The following is a 22,939-nucleotide window of genomic DNA, read 5'->3' on the forward strand; positions in this document are numbered from 1 at the left end:
ACCTATCCGTTCTTCTATACAACCTTGTCTTTTTTCGGTGACTGTTACTAAAATACAGAAGGCTCCAGTAGCCAAATAGTACATTTACAACAGGAGCTAGGATCATTCTGTTTTATTCTCTTTGTGGCTCTAGACAATTAGTTTGGAATAGTTTCTGTTTTCCCTAAGTTGTGTCATCTCTACCATAAAAGCAGCCATTTATGATGCTGTACCTCTGCATTACTTGCTAAAAGACAGGACAAGATGGTAACTTGCAGATCAGGTTTTTATGTTTGTGCACTGCCTATCTACAGCAACACTTACTGTGATTTTTCATCTGTTTCCTGCAGAGGACCCTTCCATAGGTCTACTTCTGAAGTACTTTCTTCCTCATCACAGTTTTCTGAGGAAATTAAAATTTGAAAGTGATTAAAAAAACAAACACATTTTTGAGCAACCAATAGCCCAATGTCCATGACACAATCACTATCACAATTAAATTAACTTTGAATCTAACTGCAGCTTGGCTTCTATCATTGTAGCATCTTGCAAACTTAATTACATAAGCCAACAAACATTAAGTACCCTTAAAAAAAACCTGGGTAAAACAACAGGTGTGTAACAATCTTCCACTGAAATTCTCAGCAGAAAGATCAAAGATTTAATGGCTCATGAAATGTTCCTTCAAGTTTCACCAAGCTAAAATAACTATAGCAATTGCTTTACTAATGAACTTCTGGGAGCAGCAATTTATCTGTCAGACACAAAGGATGATTACATTTTACCATTTGAGATATATATATATATATATATATATATGCTGTCAATGATTATTTCTGTAGGCTTCATGTTTATAGCAGGATTAAGATTTAAGGGACTTGATTTTTAAACTTTAGTGAAAACTTCTAGCTTTAGAAAAAAACTACAATAACCTATTATGATAAAGTGTTTTCCAAATATATAAAAAATCCATTTCTAAGAAAAATGTAGTTTTACAACTAATTTTAAATGATCATTCCTTTTTTTGATAATTCTTATATTAAACAGTATTGCAAAATGTTAGATAGCATTAAAATTATGTCTGCATAAAGCAATGTTAGTAAATAATTTCTCATCAATAATAGCATTTATGTTAAAAGAAGGAAAGAAAGATGAATTCTGTTTGTCAATGTACAATGTTACCTAGTTTATACACTGTGAAAACAAAGTAGTATTGATTTGCCATGGTGACCCTAAATCTGTTGGACTCCGATCCTTATATCAACATAAGTATCTGAACTTTGGTCCTAACCTAGTCTATTCTGGCTCAGAATTCTAACAGCAGCAACAACAACAACACATGGGGAAAGAGAACCATTGAACATCCTGCCAATTTAAATGCAAAGAAAATATAATAAAAGTTTGGGAATAATCAACCTCAAGCTCAATAATGAGCATTTAAGAGGCAATTACTAGTATCACAATTTGAACTACATGAAAAGAAAATATAAAATCCATTTTCTCCATTTCTATGAAAACTCATTGCAATAAGGTAAAGAAAGAAAAAGAAGAGTTGGTTCTTTGGGAGGTACCTAGGTGGCTCTGTAGATTGAGAGCCAGGCCTAGAGATGGAAGGATCTGGGCTCAAATCTGGCCTCAGACACTTCCTAGCTGTGACCCTAGGGAAGTCACCTTCTATCTTAGAATCAATACTGGGTATTGGTTCCAAGGCAGAAGAGCAGTAAGGGCTAGACAATGGGGGTCAAGTGACTTGCCCAAGGTCACAGAGCTACCCAGCTGCCCCCAATAATGAATTTTTAAGAAGGAGTTGTTTTTTTTTTAATTACACAATCACTCTAAAGGCACTCTGCTCATTCTGTGGTAAATAAAATTTATAAAGCTTTTGAAAGTTCTCATGCCAAGAATCCTTGAACTAACTTTCAAAGGACTAATAATCTGACCACTCCATATCCCTGTCACAGCTTTCCCAAGGAGCCTCCTTGAATATAGACTTTCTATATCAGTCTTTGTTGTGGGGAAGGAAAGAAATCACACAATCTGAGCTTGGTGAGGAAAATAAGCAGAGGTTAGTTTAACGTAAGAAAACTCTTTTACTTCAAAAGATTATAAACATAAGACATAACTAAATATATTCAGAGAACCAATTTCACAAAGAAATATAATTTCCTCAAAAATGGCAATGGCTTCATGTTATCACAGTAGTGCCTGCTGCTATCTATTTAAGTTGGAAATGGTGTTCTTATGGATACTATGGCTAGAGAATATCCATTTCAAAGCAAGATTTCTGTTCTAATTTAAAACGATTCAGTATTTACAGCATGTAAAGATAATTATCCAACCACTCTCAGATAATATAATGAAGCCTATGTGAAAATGTTTTAATGCTAATGAAGAAATTGCCAGTCTCCAGTTAGTAATACATTAACAACTGAATGGTGTGAGCTCTGGGTCTGTCCTCAAACAGAAAAATGTATGCCTTTGAAATCATTTTGTAAGGATACTTTTTGGGGTAAGCTAATGAATTAAAATTATGCCATATGCTACAAAGAATGATTCAGTCTGGGAATGCTAGTCCTCTTTGAGGACTAAGCACTCCTGCCATTACGAAAGGATGGAACAGTGCCATTCTCTGAACAAAGTGAAGTGTCTGAAAAATGGGGTTGAGACCCAGAGAATAATAGTTAACACATATACATGCACACATGCACATATGTAGATTTATTATTTGATTCTCACAACTCTCTGATGCATATATAATATTATTGCATTATCCCCATTTATAGAGGAGGAAACTGAAGCTAAAAGGTTAGATGACTTGTCTAAGTTTTCACTACCAAGTGTCTGAAGCAGGATTAAAATTCAAGTCTTCCTGGCTCTCAATCTACCATACCATTTGGCTGTCCTTGTTATTACTTCCTCTGTAGACTGTAAGTAACTTGAAGGCAAGGGCTGTTTGTTTTATATGGGTCTTTTTATACCCAGTGTCTAGTATAGTATCTGGCACATAGTAGAGACTTAATAAATGCTTGTTTGATGAAGGAAAACCTACTATGGTAACCTCTGGCATAGATCTGGGAAAAGTTCATAAAAAACTTTGTTCACCAAAATTTGAGCACAGGAAGTCTCCATGGTTAATGGCTACAGCCCGCTGATATGATGGATTTTATAAAGCTACTGAAACCATTATTAATAGGCAAACATTTCTATGATTATAAATGCCTTCAATAAATGCATCCATAGGTTCAAAGGAGGAAATATGCTAGATGAGGTAAGGAATAAATGAGCTCAACTAAGTTGACAGAGCTTATTTAGCAACAGCCAGAAGATTCAAGTTTGAGTCTCAGCTCTTCAACTTCCTAGCAATTGTACCTCAAGAAGAAAGAAACTCACTGGTAGAACACTCAGGACTCACCAGGTATAGCCTCTTCCTGAAACATTTTCAACAAGTGGTCCTATAGCCTCCATTAAAGACTTTCAATGATGAGGAATTTTTCTGAGGCAGACCATTATACTTTTGGCTAGCCCTAACTGTTAGAAAGTTCTTCCTTAAATCAAATAAGAACTACTTTTTTGTAACTTCCAAACATTGCTTTAATTCTGGTCTTTGAGGCCAAACAAAATACAGTCTCTCTTTAAAATATCTTATTTCAATATAGTGACAGGTCTATGATCTCATCATTATAAGTAGTCCCTTCAACTACACATGCTGTAACTCATCCAGGACAATTCTTGCCTATATCCTCCTATATATTCTCCACAGAGGCTCCACATAACATGCTCCAAGCTTTTCTCTTGACATCATATAGATGGCCATGGAGCATCTGACTGGTCCATTGGGAAGGGAGGGAGGAAGGAAGGGAGGGGAGAAAAAGAAGGAGGGAAGGAAAGAAACAGGTATTTATCTTGATTGCACAATTATTATCTTTAAGAATTATGATTAGCAACATGTTGTAACCTACTTACTTCCTATCATGGGCCTCCTCACTATTGTTTGGATGACCCTCAATTTGAACTTTTTTGGAGAAGAATACTAGTGTCCTTTAAAAGGTGGATCTTTAAACCAGAGAGAGCAGAACTAGGGAAAGAAAACAATAGACCATATTTCCTAATGAATACTGATGCAAAATACTAGCAAGGAGATGACAGAAATAATCACTACAATTAGACAGGATTTATATCCCAGGAATGCAGAGCTGGTTCACTATTAGGAAAACCATAAGCATAATTAACAATAAAAACAAAAAAAATCATAGGATTATACCAATAGATATAAGAAAAAGATTTTGACAAAATAGAATATCTATTCCTATTAAAACAATAGAAAGCATAGGAATAAAAGAAGATTTTCTTAAAATAAATAATATTTATATAAAACCCAAAGCAAGTATTATCTGTAATGGGGAGTCTTTTCAACAGTAGAAGACTTTCCACTAAGTTCAGAGATGAAGCAAAATGTCAATATTGTATTAGAAATGTTAGCTATAGCAATAAAACAACAAAAAAAAACCTGAAGGAACAAAAATAGGCAACAAAGGAACAAAAAACTATCACACTCTATGCAAATGATATGATGATATACTTAGGGAACCTTAGAAAATCAACTAAAAAACTAATTAAAACAATTTTAGCAAAGTTGCAAGATATAAGTCATCAACAAAAACAATAATAATATAGATCAATGTGAAATGTAATGAATTGTAGATTGGATTGGAGATCAGAGAGATAAACACTAGATTATGAAATCAGTGATATTAATTCTATCCTACCTTCTCAGAGCTATTCCAGCCTCCAAACTATGCCTTCAGAGACCATTTCTGAGAAGATCTAAGCCACTTGGCTCTAAATTCCTTGGGACCATGTTTATAACAGAAATAGGGAAATTTAGAATGGGTATGTGTTTGAAGAAGAAAAAAGGTAAAGTTTGTTTGAATTTTAAAAGTCTCTAGGACATCCAGTTTGAGAAGCCAGACAGATAGTTGATGATGGAGAGAGAGTAGGCCTAGATATTTCTGAGTCATCTGCATAGATATGGGAACTGATGAGGTCAGCAAAAGAAATTAATTATGTTTGAGAGAAAAGGAGAGTGACAGAGAACTGTCTTCCCTCTAGAGCAGGGGTTGGCAACGTATGGCTCTTTCTGCAGGAGGGTGCACTGTGAGCACTGTACGGCTCTCATGAAATTTCATTTTAAAAAATGTGGCGTTTATGGCTCTCACAGCCAAAAAGGTTGCCGATCCCTGCTCTAGAGTATTAATTTTGAATGTTTTAACAGCAGGAGAACACATATTCAAAGACACTTAAATTTAAGTATATTTGAGAAAAATGATCATGTCTGTGTCAGATGATTTTATATATTACACATAATATATAAAATTCTTCTGTGATGAGACCTCAATGTAGATTTCAGGGAAACTTAAGAAACACCATACTGAAATATACAATGATTCAAAGTAGACATTTCTCAATCAGCATGCTAAGATACTTCATTAATTCACATGATTCAAATCTTCAGAATTCCACAGGAATAATCAAAACCTAATACTTACCATTATCTGATCCTTCTGATTTCTCTGACAGTGATTGTTCTGGAAAGAAAATTGTATATTCATTATTATTGTATAACACTTACAAAATAATATGCTATGATACTGATAAGTGCTATATTTAGTTTAGTTCTTTGTTTTCTAATTGTTTAAATTTGTCAGTTGTGTCTTCCCAACTAGAATACAAATCTCTTCAAAAAATCATGTTTTATACTTTTTTTTTATGTACATCTGTATTCCAGAATTTGTGGTACAGCATTCTGAACTGACTAAGGCATGCCCCAAACATTATTGATTGACTAGACAGTTAATGTGAATTAAGAGTTCCAATGAGGGGAAGGGTAACATTTAACTGACCATAGTTCTTGATTCCATCTGCCTGTCTAAACTATGGATTTATTTTAATTTTGTAAAGTAAGTAAAATGAAAACAAATTTAACAAAACAAGAAATACAATGAAAAACCATTGACTGCAAAATGGCTAATTAATTGAGCTATATGAATATAATAGAATATTACTGAACCATAAAAAAAATAAAAACAAAAAGAATATGAAGAGTTCAAGAACATAAAAAGCTTAAATGAACTGAAGAATAAACCAGAAAAACTAGAAAAACAGTGACTAAGCCTGTCAAAAAGAATGTGAGCTCTTCAAGGGCAAACTATTTTCACTTCTGTTATATCCCAAGGTCCTAGCACAATGCCTAATACATAGTAGGTGCCTAATATATTGTTGTTGATTAAAACGATAATGTAAATGAAACAAACATTAAAATGAAGCCAACTCTTAACTCTAAATGAAGTCAAACTGTCGATCCTGGTTGGTTTTGTAAAACAGGTTAAGTTTTTTGTTACAAGGGAAGGATCATTGGATAGGGTATAGGTGTAATACCTAAAAATGACTATAATGTAAAAAACAAAAGGCATCCATAAAATGCTAACTGAATTGAAAGAAAAATAATTAGGCCAAAGTAGATCAGTAGATAGCTTAATCTCCTATTTCTTCATTTATTACATAATCTCTTTCTTGCTGTGAAATCAGGTTGTAATATGATAATGATCACATCAGAAAATTGGCAAACTGTGGCAAGTCAACTATATAAAAGACATTTCTCAAAAGGCAAGGTTTCTACCACCAGAAATAGATGTGTGGATGAATGAGAAAACTGAACAGCCATCAATAAATATTTAAAGTAGAATTTCTAATATCTGTTTACATGAACATCCATCTATTGTCCCTCTTGATCATATGCAACATTTGGGGATTCAGAAATATCCAAAGAGAAGTACAAAATAGAGGATGTTTGGTAGGAACTAACAAATCCTGAGAAGACAATAAAAGGACTATCACATTATGTACTTCTGTACAATAGGATTATTTCTGGCAATGGGAAATCTCAATTTATAATATTCTAATTGTATAAACACTCCTATTATATTATTCCCCACAAAAATATATCTGGCCTTAAAAATATCAAGAAAACATTCATTAAAATGGGTAGCTCAATGGATTGAGAGCAATGCCTAGAGACGGGAGGTCCTAGGTTCAAATCCGGCCTCAGACACTTCCCAGCTGTGTGACCCTGGGCAAGTCACTTGACCCCCATTGCCTACCCTTACCACTCTTCCACCTATAAGTCAATACACAGAAGTTAAGGGTTTAAAATAAAAAAATTAAAAAAAAAAAAAAAAGGAAGTTTAGGTGGCTACTTTTATTCCTCCTCAAAAATATTTGTTTGCACAGCACTATTAGAGAGAAATTTCTAGAGAAATGTTTGCATCTTTAAGGTATATCACAAACAAACATTAGTTTTCATAATATCCCAATGACATTAGAGGAAAAAACTGTTTTTCAATACCTATAAGTCAACAACACACACACAATTAGAAGCACCAAAAAAAGACTTTCACCTCCATAGGCAATTTTCTAAGAATTTAAGTTAAAGAGAAGGTAATGACATATCAGTAAAAGGAGCTCCCTTGTCTGGGAGTTTCCTAAACTAATAAAAACACTCTGCTACATTTCCTAAATGATGAGAAAAGTACAGAAAAAGAAATAATAGCTTACACTTATACACTACATTAAGGTTTGCAGAATGCTTTACATATGCTCTTTCATTTGATCTGCATACCATGTGCTCCATTAAAGTGTTACTCTCTTGTTCAATCATTTTCAGTTGTTTCAGATTCTTCATGATCTCATTTGGATTATTTTTGGTATAGATACTGGAGTGGCTTGCCATTTCCTTCTTCAGCTCATTTTATTCATGAAGAACTAAGGCACACAAGGTTAAATGACTTGCCCAGGGTTACACAGCTAAGTGTCTGAGGCCAGATTTGTACTCAGAAGATGAATCTTCCTGACTCTAAGTCAGGCACTCTATCCACTGCACCACCTAGCAAAGTAGCAGCAAGGCAAAGAGTCAGATCTTCCTTGACTATCAAGCAGAGTTTTGCTTTCCCTAATCATATTCCATTCCAAGTGGATGATCCATAGGCCAAAGTTCAGCAGGCATAGCCTCTTTAAGGCCTGCAAAAGAGAACTGGTGGGCAGAGATGCTGATCTGTAAGACAGATACAGCTTGCTCTGCCAAGGGCCAAACAAATATTTTTTTCTTGTTCATTTTCCCCTATTTATCTTATATAAATAAAAAAAAAAACAAATAAAAAGTAGTCAAATAATTGGAAATTGAAGGATTGTCCCATCAGTTGGAGTATGGCTGAACACATAGTGATTGAATACTATTGTGCTATAAGAAATGATAAGCAAAATTATTTTAGAAAAAGCTTGAAAGATCTACATGAACCGATGCAGAGCAAAATAAACAGAACCAGGAGAATATTATACACAATTGCAGCAATACTGTATGATGATTGATTAACTGTAAAAGAATTGGGTACTCTCAGAAAAGCAAAGATCTGAGACAGTGGTTCCTAAACTTTTTTGGCCTACCACCCCCTTTCCAGAAAAAATATTACTTCCCCCCCCCGGAAATTAATTTTTTAAATTTTAATAGCAATTAATAGGAAAGATTAATGTACCTGTGGCCATCACCGCTCCCCTGGATCACTACAGCACCCACCAGGGGGCGGTGGCGCCCACTTTGGGAATCACTGTTTCTGGGATGATCCTGAAAGTTATGACGGGGAACACTAGCTACCTCCAGAGAAAGAACCGTTGGAGTTAGATGGATGTGGTTCAAAGTGTACTATCTTTCACATCAGTGAATTTCCATTTTTATTTTGGGGTTTTGGTTTTATCTGAGTGTGCTCTTACAACAATGACCAAAATGGAAGTGTATTCTGTCTGGTAAAAAAAAAAATTTTTTTTTAAGTAGTTGAACACTTGGCAACCACCTGATAAAAAGAATGGCAGAGATTTATTCATTCAATAAGCATACAATATGTACACTATAATTTTGGGTAGGTTGAGGTAATTTTATGTGGAAAAACAAGACAAAGTCCAACCTGATTAATTAGGCAATTCATTTACTCAATATTTGAGTCTTAAAACCACTGACCTCTCCTACTTCTTCAGAGCTCAGAATAAATCTGAACTCCAGAAAGTAGCCCTAGAACACATTCGACCTATACTTCTGGACCTCTAAACCCAGATTGGACTTGAATCAAACTTCTCAGATATATTCTCACCTAGTTCTATATTCCTGTGACTAGACTGGCATGTGGGGCCAATAATTTACCTTTTTTATTTACATGTGCACAAATTTTGGGAGATCCAATATATTCCCTGTTTACTAGTTGCTTAAATAATTATCTCATAGGTACCTTATACGTTCTTAAAAGGCAGGGGCTCTTTAAAAATGTAAAAATGTAATACATAGAATAATGAGAACATGCACACGAGAATGGCTATTAATGTTTCTAAAATAAAATGGTTCAAACTGATAAAATTTAATTTTTGTAATGTAATGAAGAACTTATCACTATCAAATCAGACCACCTAAATTTTTATTAAAATTATAATACACATAGGTACATGTTAAATGAATACATTTCTACAATCCTATTATTATTTTTAAATTGGTGAAAAGGTTAAGAGAAAATTGAAAAACCTCTGCTCTATACACTGTGTCTTATCAAAATGTAGATAACATTATGTTCTCTTTACGATCAAGCTTAATCCTAGGTGAAAATATAAGAAAGGGCATTTATAATTTGGTTATTTGCTTTTTTGGTCCAGATTTATGATTTTACTAATGTGAGGAATTCACAATGCATATATTCTCTTCACTGATGCAGACTAGCAATTCATCTGAACTAAGAGCATTAAGAGAATTGTCTTAAGATAATGAAAGGCTTAACTTGTCCAGGGGTTACATAACTATTATATCTCTAAGGTAGAACATGTCATCAGGACCTCTAATTTCAGAACTGGCGGTCAGACTACTATAATTCACCATGAAATAATTTACTAGAAATAAAAGGAGATAAAAAAATACAATATACATCCTGAAGTAGAACAAGACAGCCCTCTCCTGTCCAAAGATATAATTCAGCTTAAGCTTTGAAATTCCTACATTAGCATGGGACTGGATCAAATTCATAAGACATTATCTTTCTAATTTAACTGCCAGTTCCCAGTGATTATCCACTATAAGGATATGAATTTAAAGTCAACTTAGCTTTATTTCATTTGTCTTTGTAATTGGCCAAAAGAACAAACAGAAGTTACTTTCAGAGTGAGACTTAAAATTTACCTAAAAATTTTTTTTTAAATAAACTTCCAACTTTTAAATTCTGGAGTAACCTCAGATATCACCTAGTCCAATTCCCTCATTTGACCGAAGAGAGCCTTGCCCAGTCACATAACAAGTAGCAAAGGTAGTAATAGGGCTCAATTCTCTTAACTTTCTGCTCTTTGGAAGCTACAATATCAGTCCTACAATTTTTTTAAATACTGAAGACATATGGAATTTTCCTTTATATATTTTGTACTTTATATCTAAGGAATAGAAGTCATGTTCAATTTATTATAAATGGATTCTATACATTTTATATTTATACATTTAAAGTATTTTTATAAATTACATACTGGTTTCCTCATACCTTTTCCCTTCTTTTTCTTGAAAGATTGCATTTTTGAAGAAGATAATTTGGATTTTTTATGTGACGATTCTTCAGAATCTTCTTCAGTTCTATTCGTTAACTTTTTGGGTTTGACTTCTTTTCTCCTTTATGTTAAAAATTAAACAAAAAGTATATTTCATACTGATTTTTTAAAACAAAAAGCAACATTTTAAAAAGTATCAATTAAGTATAAAGAATAGTGATGATAATAACAGTAATGATAATAATAATAGCATTTAAATAGTGCTTTAGAGTTTGCAAAATGCTTTACACATTATCTCATTCAGTACTCACAACAACCCTGTTAGGTAGGCATCCCCACTTATAAAGGAAAAAACTGAGGCAGAGAGAGGCTAACTGTCTAGTTATAGAACTAGTAATTACCTGAAGTTGATTTGAACTTGGATCTTTCTGACTTTAAGTCCAGCCCTGACAGCAGGAGATAAAGCAACTGGGGTGGTGATGGGAAGAATGAATGAATAAGAAGACTAAAATGAAGAAATTCTTTTTTTTTTAACTCTAAAAAACAAAATATTTAGTGAGGACTCAAAATATTTCAATGGTACAATGACCTTGAGCTCTAATGTCATTATTTTGAATGTTGTAGCTTATGGCAGGTAAATTTATTAAAAGGAAAAGAAAATATTTTGCAACTCCCTTGATGGTTTTTTAAAAGACCCAGTCCAAAACTGTGGCATATGATGGTGATGGAATACTACTGTGCTGTAAGGAATGATGAACTGGAGGATTTCTATATGAATTTGAAAGACCTCCAAGAACTGAAGCAGAGTAAAATGAGTAGAACCAAAAGAACATTATACACAGGAAGTGAAACATTGTGGAACAATACAATGAAATGGACTTTGCTAATATAAGACAATCCCAAGAGACTTATGAGAAAGAATGCTATCCACATCAAGAGAAAAAATTGCAGGAGTAGAAACACAGAAGAAAAACAAATGACATCATCTGTTTATATCGATATATGATTTGGGATTTTGGTTTTAAAATATCGCTCTATTGCAAAAATGAATAATATGGAAATAGGTATGTGATAACATTTGTATAACCCAGTGTAGTTGCTTATTGGATCTGGGAGGGGAGAGGGAGAGGAAAGAAAATGAAATATGGAAACATGGAAAAATATTTTAAAATAAAAAATAAATAAAAATAAAAAGACCCAGTCCAATTAAAGTCTTGCCAAAAATACTCATAAACTCTAAAATAGCAAGAATTATCACTGTTGAATATGTAATGAACGAATATTCATTATATTTAACAACTGTAGATAATTCAGATTTGTTACATTCAGGAATACTATTTTCTTATATGCTATCTGAACACTCTATAGCCTATTGGAATTCTTATTAATCAATAAGTACAATTCAGTTGTGTATATTTTATAGGACTTAGTCCATTTTTTACCATTTTAAATGACTGTTGAGGTTTATAGCTTTTCTGTTTTTGATTTTATGGGTCATTACCAATGATCTGCGACCAAGTCTTTAATCAAGAACACACTTCAATTGTGACACTGTTCCTACAGGAATACCTAAAATGCTACATGAAGATTTTAAGACATAATTCCCAAAATGCTCTGAACCCAAAAGATGGAACTATGTTATAGTATCTGAGAAAAGGCTCTCTCCACAAAAAAATTTCAACATCCATCTACTGCACTTATATTAGACAGTGAGCTAAGAACTGAATAAATAATTGGGCACAGTGATTGGCACTCAGTTTACTTAATAAAGGTTTGTTGATTGCTCAAAAATGGATGATAAGCAAGCATCATTTCCCTGGTTTTTAAGGGCATGTAAACTGTGTCTTGACATTCTATATAACCATTCAACCATTTAGTCAAGCAAACAACCCTGCTGGTAAATAAATACCTACTTCAAAGGTACTGGTCATATAGCAGTCACACTATTTAAGATGCCCAATTCAAATTTATTTTAAAGATTATTTACCTGTGGTGAAAATTTAGTCGGAAAGAACATTCTTGGCATAGTCCTAAAAGAAATATGTGAAAACATTTATTTAACAGAATTTGGATAAACAAATTATCATGTGATTTTAAACTGAAAATTCTCCTTTTTTTCTCCAAATGTTCCTTTACAAGTAGTATTAATGGAAATAAGTTTGCTAAAGAAATCATGGGAATATTATTCGTCTCTCCTAATCTCAAAAAGATGTTATAAGCATAACCAAAAAAGGGTTGGAGAAAAAGAAATTCACATAAACATATCTAGCTTATTAAAAATATTACATTACTTTAGGAGGTAAACAGAGAAAAGAGTTGTCAGTATATTTAATAAACAAATAAACAGAAGTTGTTGCTAAAAACTGACCTATCCTAAATTCAAAGAAATCTAAGAGCAAAAACCTGTTTACATAGAATTTCTTTACTCTCCAGAGACCAATGAGCTTGCAAAAACAGCTAAAGTTCCATCTTTTAGGTGCCTGATTAACCAAGCTCCTTGGTTTTGATCAAACTGACTGATTTTTAGATAAAATAACACTAGGAAATGATGAGAAGTAAGTACTAGAGATCAAATTCGAGTATGTTTCTTTTTTTATACTTTTTATCAGCAAATACTGGCTATTAATAGTAAGCACAATAAATGCTTGTTGATTCTTAAAATAAAACTTGGAGATTATTTATGAATTTCCTTTATCCACAATGTCAACCAGTCCATTAATACATTTAATAAAATGTTACTTTATTTTTCTTCAAAATATCTATGTGACTTAAAGTAGAATAGGGGTCACTATTCCTAGATTGGTATGTAAAAGGGAATTCTTGGTTATCTTTGAGTTCACACTTGTGAAAAGGGAATCCTTTGTTCTCTTTGCCTAGTTGGAGTTAACACTTTGGTTGGTAATAATTTTGAATCAACCCAAGCTTGAAATAGGTGGGAGAAGCTTGAAAAACCACTTAGTGAATTCACACCCTACCTAGTGCTAGGTGAGAAGCCAACAAGATACTTGGAGAGTTCCACTCTTTTTTCTAACTCAAACAGTCAGAAACTTGTTCACACCCTCAGAAAGTATGAACCTTTTTGATGAGCATTCACACCTCCAGAAGGTGCGAACTAGTTCCCACAAAGACTATCCCCTAGACAGTGCTAGACAATTTGGAAGCTGTGATTGGCCCCTGTGAAAAGGGTCAGGGACAGGAAACCACTATAAAAACCATGAAGGCAGTCTGGTAAGGAGGAGCTTCTGGTGAAGAGTGAGGGTGATGAAGGAGCTCTTCTGGTCCATGAAGGAGTTCTGGCTGGAACGCTGAGATCTTGGTGAGACTGCTTCAATATCTTCACTTTCCTTATTTCCTCTCTCTCTTCTCAATTGTTAATAAACTTTCATAAAAGTCAATTTTGACTTGATATTATTCTTAATTGAGGACTGATAATTGTTCAATCCTCTGGCGACCATATTTTAATATATTGAACCCATAAAACCCCTTTTTCACCCTTACAGGTACCCACAGAAAAAGTAAAGCAAAAGCAACTAAATATCTTGCTCAAATTCATGTGACAAAAGGTAAACATATTATAAGAGCCTTGGTTGTCTGAGTTCCAATTTAGTATTCCCACTTAAAAAAAAAGTGGTGGTAGCCCACCTCCTAGCTCTGTGATGGTGAACCTATGGAAGGCATGCCAAAGATGGCACACAGAGACCTATCTGTGGGAATTCACAGGTCCCTGGTTTGGCCAGCTGAGAGTCTGGCCCCATCCCTGAACAGAGTAAGTGGGGCACTCTAGCCTCTCTCCATGTCACAGGGGCAGAGCATGGCCGGCCTAAGGCTGGTAGCCTGGTCCTGCACACACTCCACGCCCCACCCCGAAGACAAGCACAAGTATGGGGCACAGGAGCCTCCCCACAGAGCTAAGCCCTGGCTTGGCAGCCTGCAGCCCACCCCCAGCCCTACTCAGAATGAAAAGGGTGGGTGGGGTACTGCACACAGCCTGGGGGTGGGGCATGGCACAGGATCCCTAAAAGGTTTGCCATCACTGTCCTAGCTTATCTATACAGGATATAAACTAGGCCAAAGCAAGCAAGGTTTGGAATCAGGCATGAAAACTGATGTAGTATATGAATATTTGAATGTGCATACTCCTAAATGCTCTTCAAAGTCAAGTAAAAAAGATTTCTGAATTATCTGCTATATTATTCATACCTCGGTTTTCTCCCCTCAGATACATGGATAATGTATGATAGCTCCATTTTGCCATCAGTGGTAAATACTTAACTTCAAAATACCTTCCATCCTGAAGCGTGACATTTTAAACAGACAAAGCCCCAGGACCTTAAGAAATAATTTTTGGATCATCCATGCTTCCCTCTATAAAGGCAGATAATTGAGAACTGACTATATGGCTTGTATTTTTTTTTTCTAAAAAGCAGATAATGTTTTACCTTAACCCTAAAACCAATGACACCTCATTTTAACAGATACAGAATTTTTTTACAAATGACTAATGCATAATTAATTAACAATAAGAATAATAGATGACATTTATATCATGCTTCAAGGTTAAAAAGCACTTTATATACATTACCTTATTTGACCCTTACAAGAATCCTGTAAGATATATTCAGTAATAGCTAGAAGAGGTAAAACAATATCGATGTGCTAACTTCCTCATCAATCAACAAGAATTTAAGTGACATGATAGGTTCTGGAGTTAAAAATACAAAATTCAAACAGTCCTTGCTCTCAAGGAGTTTACACTCTAAGGGAGATACATTATATTTACAAATAAGTAAATATAAGATATATACAAAATAAATACATGGTATTTTGAAGTATGTGACAAATAATTATTAGAAACGCAGGAAAGGCCTCTTACTGGAAGTGACATTTAAACTGAGCCTTGAAGGGGGCTAAAGTTTTCAAGAGATCAGAGATCAGAGTGAAGTGAAGTGAAGCTCATAAGGCATGAGGGGATGTGTGAAGGAAATGTGGGAATAGAGAATATCAAGTAAACCAATTTTCCTGTTAGTGTAGAGGAGTAATGGGTGATCAAACTGGAAATATAGATTAAAGCCAGACTGTAAAGAGTTTTAAACACTGAACACAGAAGACTATTTTAACTTAAAAGCAATTGAGAGCCAAGGGGAAAAAAAACACCAGAGCTTCTTGAACAGAAAAGCTGAACTGGAAATCATAAAGCAATGGGCAGTTTTTAGGAAGTTACTTAATTTTAACTTGTAATTAATTCAATTAATTTTTCTAACAATAGACTTATATGATTTCCAATTCTGCCTTATCTACCAATGAAAATGAATAGTTTTAACATGTAGTTTTAGTTAGATATCATGTTAAATTAAAAAACAATCACTCTCAAATCAACTTACTTAGTTTCACAAGTGCATTTCTCTTTTCACCATGTTCAATGTAGCCAAAATTCACTTCCCAACTCTTTAATCCTTCTTTTTCATCACATCGCTTATTTCCACAGAAAAACTGACCTGAAGATATTACAAAGAAAATTTTGCTTAATTTTAAAAGATTATACATGCCTATGTTTCATTTCTGACCTTTATGATGTAGATTAGCTGTTACCTAAATCTAAAATCCAGATCCAAAAATAATTTAGATCTAATCTATATTTAAAATGTTAACATAATGAATCTTCCCCTTTTCAAAATTCCCAAACATACACAAAACTGGCCATGTTAAATTATATATTGTTAGTTCTTAATGTTGAGACAGTATAGTATAGAGCAATGGCAAAACTTTTAGAGAGGGAGTGCCAGGTCCTGCCCCCACCCCGCCCCCCATATCAAGTGCAGTGCCCCTCTCGCACCTCACCTCCTCACCCTCTCCACCTTACCCCAGATAGAGGAGAGAAGAAGCTCTCCCACTGGTCTTCTGGGCAGGGAATGAGAGGCACGTGTGGAGAGGGGGAGGAAAGTGGCCCCAGTGCTCCATTCCCTTCCAGCTATGTGCCATGCTGTGAGCTATGCTCCCCTCAAACCCAGCTCCTCTTCAACCCTACCTCGGAATTCACCTTCACCACAGACTCAACAGGCTGCCATCTGTGCCACACTTTCATGCATCATGTGAGCCCCACTGGCCCCAGCGCCTTATACCAGACAGGGGAGAGAGGAAGTACTCCAATTGGCTGCTGGACAAAGAGGCAGGTAAAGTGAAGAATGTCCTCAGGCACGTGTAGAGAGGGGGGAGAACGGCTCCTCCTTGCATCTCTCTGGGTTTCTAGTAACAAACTGTTATGGACAATTGCAGGCCCACAGAGAGGGCTCTGCATGCTCTTTTTTTGGCACATGTGCCATAGGTTCACCATCACGGCTACAGAGGGTCAGCCTTAGAGTCAGGAAAATCTGGGTTCAAATTCTGCTCCTGAAACATTCTGGCTATGAGATCCTCTGCAGGGCAAGTCACACTTAACCTTTCAGGTTCCCAGATAACTAAGGTTAAGTTGTAGAAGAGATGCCAAGTTATACTGGTAGAAGGAATTCTTACTGGGAGTTTTCTACCTCAATTAAATTACACATCCAGACTGCTCCCACAAACAAACAAACAAAAAAATACTATATCAAAATTACCTACTGAAAAGCAAAAAATTCAATTAGATTCCTCAATTTCTTTACAAGACTAGTACCCTAGTACTAAATTGTTTTCCTGCCCTTCAGTTTAACTTGTATCTTTATAGTTAATTTCATATTTAACATAAGCAATGCATTTACTTAATAGAGTTAGCCTTGGATAATGTAAACAGGCACTAATGCTGACAGGACACATAAAAATCACTCATTTAATTTTTTAACTTGGATTTTAAATTTAAACTTTTCAAAACATTGTGAAAGTCTCTATATGATTTTACATATTTGTATCACATATCTGTAAAAACTAACATCTGTAAAACACTATACAGATATGTTCTGTATTCTTTAGGTGAAAGTTTAAGAAGAGGTCATAATAGGTCATTAGAAGCCTAATTGCTCCTCTATAGATAATTTAGAATAATCAAATAGAAACCATCCTCAAAACAATGGGAGCCAGTCAGTCTAGAAGATCCATTAGTATTAAAGTAATATTTATATTGTGTTTTCAAAATGTAGTTTTGGCTGTAATACAGTAGTACCAGCTGTTAATGGGGTAAACAAGATCCATTAATATACTTTGTTGTCAGAAACCCTTAAGAGGAAAAAGTAACAGAGGTGGCACAGGTAGGCATGCCAGGATGCCCATAAAAAGTAGTCACATTATGAAAATGGCATAAAATAGTCAAATATGCAAGAATACACAGAATAGTACACTTGTCAGATATTTGGGATAAGAAAGATTTTAAAACCACGCAAGAGTTAGAAAATAAGTGTAAATTATAAAATGTAAAATATGTAAAATGTATATGTAAATGTAAAATAAATCTAAAATCTAAAATAAAAAAGTTTGATTGCATTAAATTAAAAAGGTTTTATACAAACAAAACCAATGCAACCAGAATTATAAGGAAAGCAACAAAAATTGGGAAAAAATCTTTATAACAAAAACCTCTGACAAAGGCCTAATTATTCAAATTTATAAGGAGCTAAATCAATGGTACAAAAAAGCAAGCCATTCCCCAGGTGATAAATGGGCAATGAACATGAATAGGCAATTTTCAGATAAAGAAATCAAAACTATCAATAAGCACATGAAAAAGTGTTCTAAACCTCTTATAATTAGAAAAATGCAAATCCAAACAACTCTGAGGTACCACCTCACACCTAGCAGATTGGCTAACATGACAGCAAAGGAAAGTAATAAATGTTGGAGGGGATGTGGCAAAATTGGGACATTAATTAGCATTGCTGGTGCAGTTGTGAATTGATCCAACCATTCTGGATGGCAATTTGGAACTATGTCCAAAGGGCGATAAAAGACTTCCTGCCCTTTGATCCAGCCATATCACTGCTGGGTTTATACATCAAAGAGATAATAAGGAAAAAAACTTGCACAAAAATATTCATAGCAGCACTCTTTGTGGTGGCAAAAAATTGTAAAATGAGGGGATACCCTTCAACTGGGGAATGAATTGTGAACAAATTGTGGTATCTGCTGGTGATGGAATACTATTGTGCTCAAAAGAATAACGAACTGGAGGAATTCCATGTGAATTGGAATGACCTCCAGGAATTGATGCAGAGTGAAAGGAGCAGAAGCAGGAGAACATTAAACACAGAAACTGATACACTGTGGTACAATCAAATATAACAGACTTCTCTACTAGCAGCAATGCAAGGATCCTGAGCAATACTGAGAGACTTATGAGAAAGAACACTATCCACATTCAGAGGAATAATGGATGTAGAAACACAGAAGAAAAACAACTGCTTGGTCACATGGGTTGATAAGGATGATTGGGGATACTGACTCTAAACAATCACCCTAGTGCAAATATCAATAATATAGAAATAGTTCTTGATCAATGACACATGTAAAATCCAGTGGAATTGCATGTCAGCTACAGAAGAGGATGGGGGAAGGGGAGGGAAAGAATATGAATCTTGTAACCATGAAAAAAATACCCTGAATTAATTAATTAATTAAATAAAATTTAAAAAAATAATCTTTGTTATAATGGATGGATTACTGGGTAGGGAAACAAATAGATCTGAAAATAAAGGTGATGCAAAAACAAACAAAAAGATGAAATAAGATAAAAAATAAAATATAATAACCTACCAAATTGAAAAAGGAAGATAGCATCTGAGAACAGGATTTCAATTCTTAGATCCAGCTTGAAACAATAATGACGACATTGCTGGCCAGAAATGTAATGCATTTACATTTAAAAGGGTCAGTAAAAACACAGTATTTGCCTATAATTTTAAAGATTGAATCAAAAGGATTTAAAATGGAAAAAGCAGAGAGAGGATGAAAATTGTCTAACCATGTCCACCAAGCTGGATCCTATAGGCAATACTGAAATGTAGAAAAAAGAATAGCAATGATGATAATGAGAAATTCACTCAAATCAAATTTCAAAAAAAGAATCATGGTCTTTAATGTATATAAACAAATATATAAAGAATTAATAAGCAAGCAAGATTAACTAGCATTCCCACTGAAAAAAGAAAAATGTGGCCTTACAGGTATCACTACAACCTGGTAAGATGAGAAATATGGCTCTGTAAAACTATATCTTATTCACAAATAATAGGATAGATAATAGGGAGTGTTGGTGTGGTAGAGTAACACTCTCTAAGAGAACATACTGGTGAATAAATACAAGAACTAGATAGAGTAATAACTATGGTGGCAAATATTGAGTGAAAAATCGATAAATATTGGAACAAAATAATACTGTCATCAACATATTAAGACCACATAGGTAGAAAAAGGAAATAGATAAGATCTGGAAATAAATAAAAAACCTAGCAGAGGCATGATAGAAGTGATGGGAGAATTTAGCTTTTTTTTAAGCTAAAAGTGGAATACTTAATATTTTCCTGATTTGTTTGGTGATAATTTCATCCTTCAAAAAGTAGAATAACTAGGGCTACTTCTATTCTGGATTTGACTCTCATTGAAGGAAAAACTGGATGTCTCTCTCTTCTGGGGGTGGAGCCAAGATGGTAGAATAATCCAGAGCAGCTCTCTGCCACCATAAGAATCCTCTCTGACCAAGATTAAAATATCACCACAAAACAAATACAGGAGTAAAAGAAGCAACAAGGAGACAGAGTGAAACAACTTTCAAGAAAAGAAAAATCCAAAAGGTAGGCGAAGAACATCTGAGGCACTGGGGTGAGAGGAGAGCAGACCCGGCAAGAAACTGCAGCAAAGAGGGAAGAACAAGCCAAGAGCAAGTCACACATCCCCACTCCACATCCGCAGTCCAAGGTTCAGAACCTAACTCCAAGCTAACATCCAGATCCTGAGATCCTGACTAAGCAAATAGTGGTACAAGCCGATCCCTTGAAATTTCAAACCTGAAATGTCTGGAGCCCTAGTCCAGGAAATTCTAGTCTGGGCTTAGGATAAGGACATAGTTCACACTTTGGGGTGGCTGATAGTACTATGTACTAAGTACTGATTTTTTTTGCCTAAAGCTCAGGGCAGAGCTCCAAAACAGGACAATCAAGTGTGTGCCTATATAACAATTTTATAACAATTATAACAATTTTAATTAAGGAATCTATAGTAAAGGTTGGGAATAGGGATTTCTACACTTTCAGACTAAGGGCAAACTACAGAGTCAGGGGAGGGACTACTACACCCAACTGAGATCTAAGCAAGGTAGGGCCCAGAGAATAGCAGGACTGAAGTGGGAATCCTCACAGCAGAGTCCAGACTCACTCCAGTGATGAACCAGCTCCTCCAGCACCACTAGCAGTGCTCTTTCAGGTGGGTAGATTCTGGGAACTAACCCAGCCCAAGTTAACCTGCAACTCAGGTTGGGATTAATAGTCTCTACCAAAATCTCCCACAAGTAGATGTCAGTCTTCCTTCAGGATCTCTGGAAATCTGAGGTCTCCTAGGGTCAGTTGCAACTTGTCCCAACCACCATGGAGTCCGTCTCAGAGAGCGAGCATGCCACTTCCTGCTTCCCCATTCCATGTGGAATTCTCCAGCCCTTCCTATTAGATCTCCTAACTAATAACTAAATAATCCTCCTCACAACATAACTGAAATGATATGGGATGTTTAGCTGTATGTGAAAAGAAAAAAGTGAAAGGAGACATGATAGCTATCTTCAAATATTTAAAAGATTTATCCAGAGCACAGAATTAGGAGTCTGGGATAGAACTTGCAGTGGCAGATTTAAGATTGATGCAAGGAAAAACTTCCTAATAATTTAAGTAGAATGAACTGCTTTAAGAGAGAATGGATTCTGCCTCCCTGAAGATTTCCATCTAAGACTAGATGTCCATTTGTAAAGTATATTATGAAGCAGCTTAGAGTTCAAGGACAAGTGGAATTAAGAGGACCTCTTATATTTCTTGCAAGACTGAGAATCTATGACTGGTAAAAATGCTTTAAGAGATAGTGATAATCTTATAGTGGCATTTTTGCGGAAAGCAAAGAACTGAAAACTCTGGCTTTCAGTAGATATCCATCAATTGGGATAAATACACTGTATACATGAATGTAATGAAATATCACTGTGATCTGAAGAAGACAAACATGATAAATATAGAGAAGTATGAAAAGACATGAACAGATGCAAAATTATGTAAGAAAACCAGGAAAACAAAATAGTCAACTACAACAATAAATGAAAAGCACATCAACCATAAAACTACTGAAAATGAATGTAAAATTGTAAGAAAAAACCTGGACACTAGAAAAGATACAAGAAGGCAAAAGAAGGGGGGATTTGGGGGTAAGATGGGTGGCTTAGTGGATTGAGAGCCAGGCCTAGAGACAGGAGGTCCTAGGTTCAAATCTGGCCTCAGACATTTCCCAACTGGAAGACCCTGGGCAAGTCACTTAACCCCCATTGCCTAGCCCTTACCCCTCTGGGGCATATTTCCTAAGATAGAGTATGGATCCCTTGACCATAGGTTCCAAAAGTCTACTGAGATTAGAAGAAACAAAGATAAAAAAAAAAAAAAGAGTATGGCCAGAAAAATCACACTTGGAGGAAGATTAATCAACCAATTAGGAACCTAGAGATAACACCAACATTATAAAATTTCCCAGATATGGAGAAAACTTCTGAGAAAAAAAAGTTTAAAATGAATATGCAGAAACTATCTGATACAGAATGATTACAGTAAGCAATTTACTAACAACCAATTAAATATGCTTATTACATTTTTTGTTAAAAGTGAAATCATTTTATACTATGAGCTTGTTTGCTCATACCACATGCACATCATCTGTATAGTCAAACTAAAATAGATATCAATTGGCTAAACCAGGAAATAACCCCTCCCAGTGTCATTTGAAAGTATAATAAATAACCTGTATGTTGAAAAGGAAAAAAATTACCTTTTCCTGAAATTACTTCTCTTTCTACTCGCCATCGAAATCCAAACTAACAAGAAAAAAATTATATATTAAAAAGAGAAACACTTTTCAATATTTTAAAATTAAATTCAAACTTGAGTCCTGGATTTAGAATTATGACTTTCCAATATAATTAAAAAGACAACTCTCATCAAAAAAGTTACAATATGACATGAGGAGGATAAATTATCACCTTACTGATACTCATTTACTCTGCTTATTTTCAGACCAACGTTGAAACTACTAGGGTTTACAAATGTTAATAAGAATCAGTTCATGCCATCTATGGATAATTATAACTCAGTGAATAACATGACTTTTTCAATGTTGATAATACAGAAATGTTGTACTATGACAA

At 34.8% G+C, this 22,939-nt stretch overlaps 1 protein-coding gene across 1 annotated transcript in view; it reads right to left on the minus strand.

Annotated features, from left to right (window-relative positions):
- LOC123236333 (protein FRA10AC1) overlaps nt 1-22,939 on the minus strand; it is a 51,636-nt gene that overhangs the window by 1,553 nt on the left and 27,144 nt on the right. Inside the window, exons 8-13 of the mRNA XM_044662637.1 lie at nt 22,564-22,609; nt 15,975-16,088; nt 12,581-12,623; nt 10,590-10,714; nt 5,526-5,564; nt 304-382 (exon numbers count right to left, since the gene is read on the minus strand). Of these exons, the coding sequence (XP_044518572.1) occupies nt 304-382; nt 5,526-5,564; nt 10,590-10,714; nt 12,581-12,623; nt 15,975-16,088; nt 22,564-22,609 (446 nt within the window). The remainder of the gene's footprint in view (nt 1-303; nt 383-5,525; nt 5,565-10,589; nt 10,715-12,580; nt 12,624-15,974; nt 16,089-22,563; nt 22,610-22,939) is intronic.

The sequence above is a fragment of the Gracilinanus agilis genome, chromosome 2 (genome assembly GCF_016433145.1).
Source record: "Gracilinanus agilis isolate LMUSP501 chromosome 2, AgileGrace, whole genome shotgun sequence".
NCBI lineage: Eukaryota > Metazoa > Chordata > Mammalia > Didelphimorphia > Didelphidae > Gracilinanus > Gracilinanus agilis.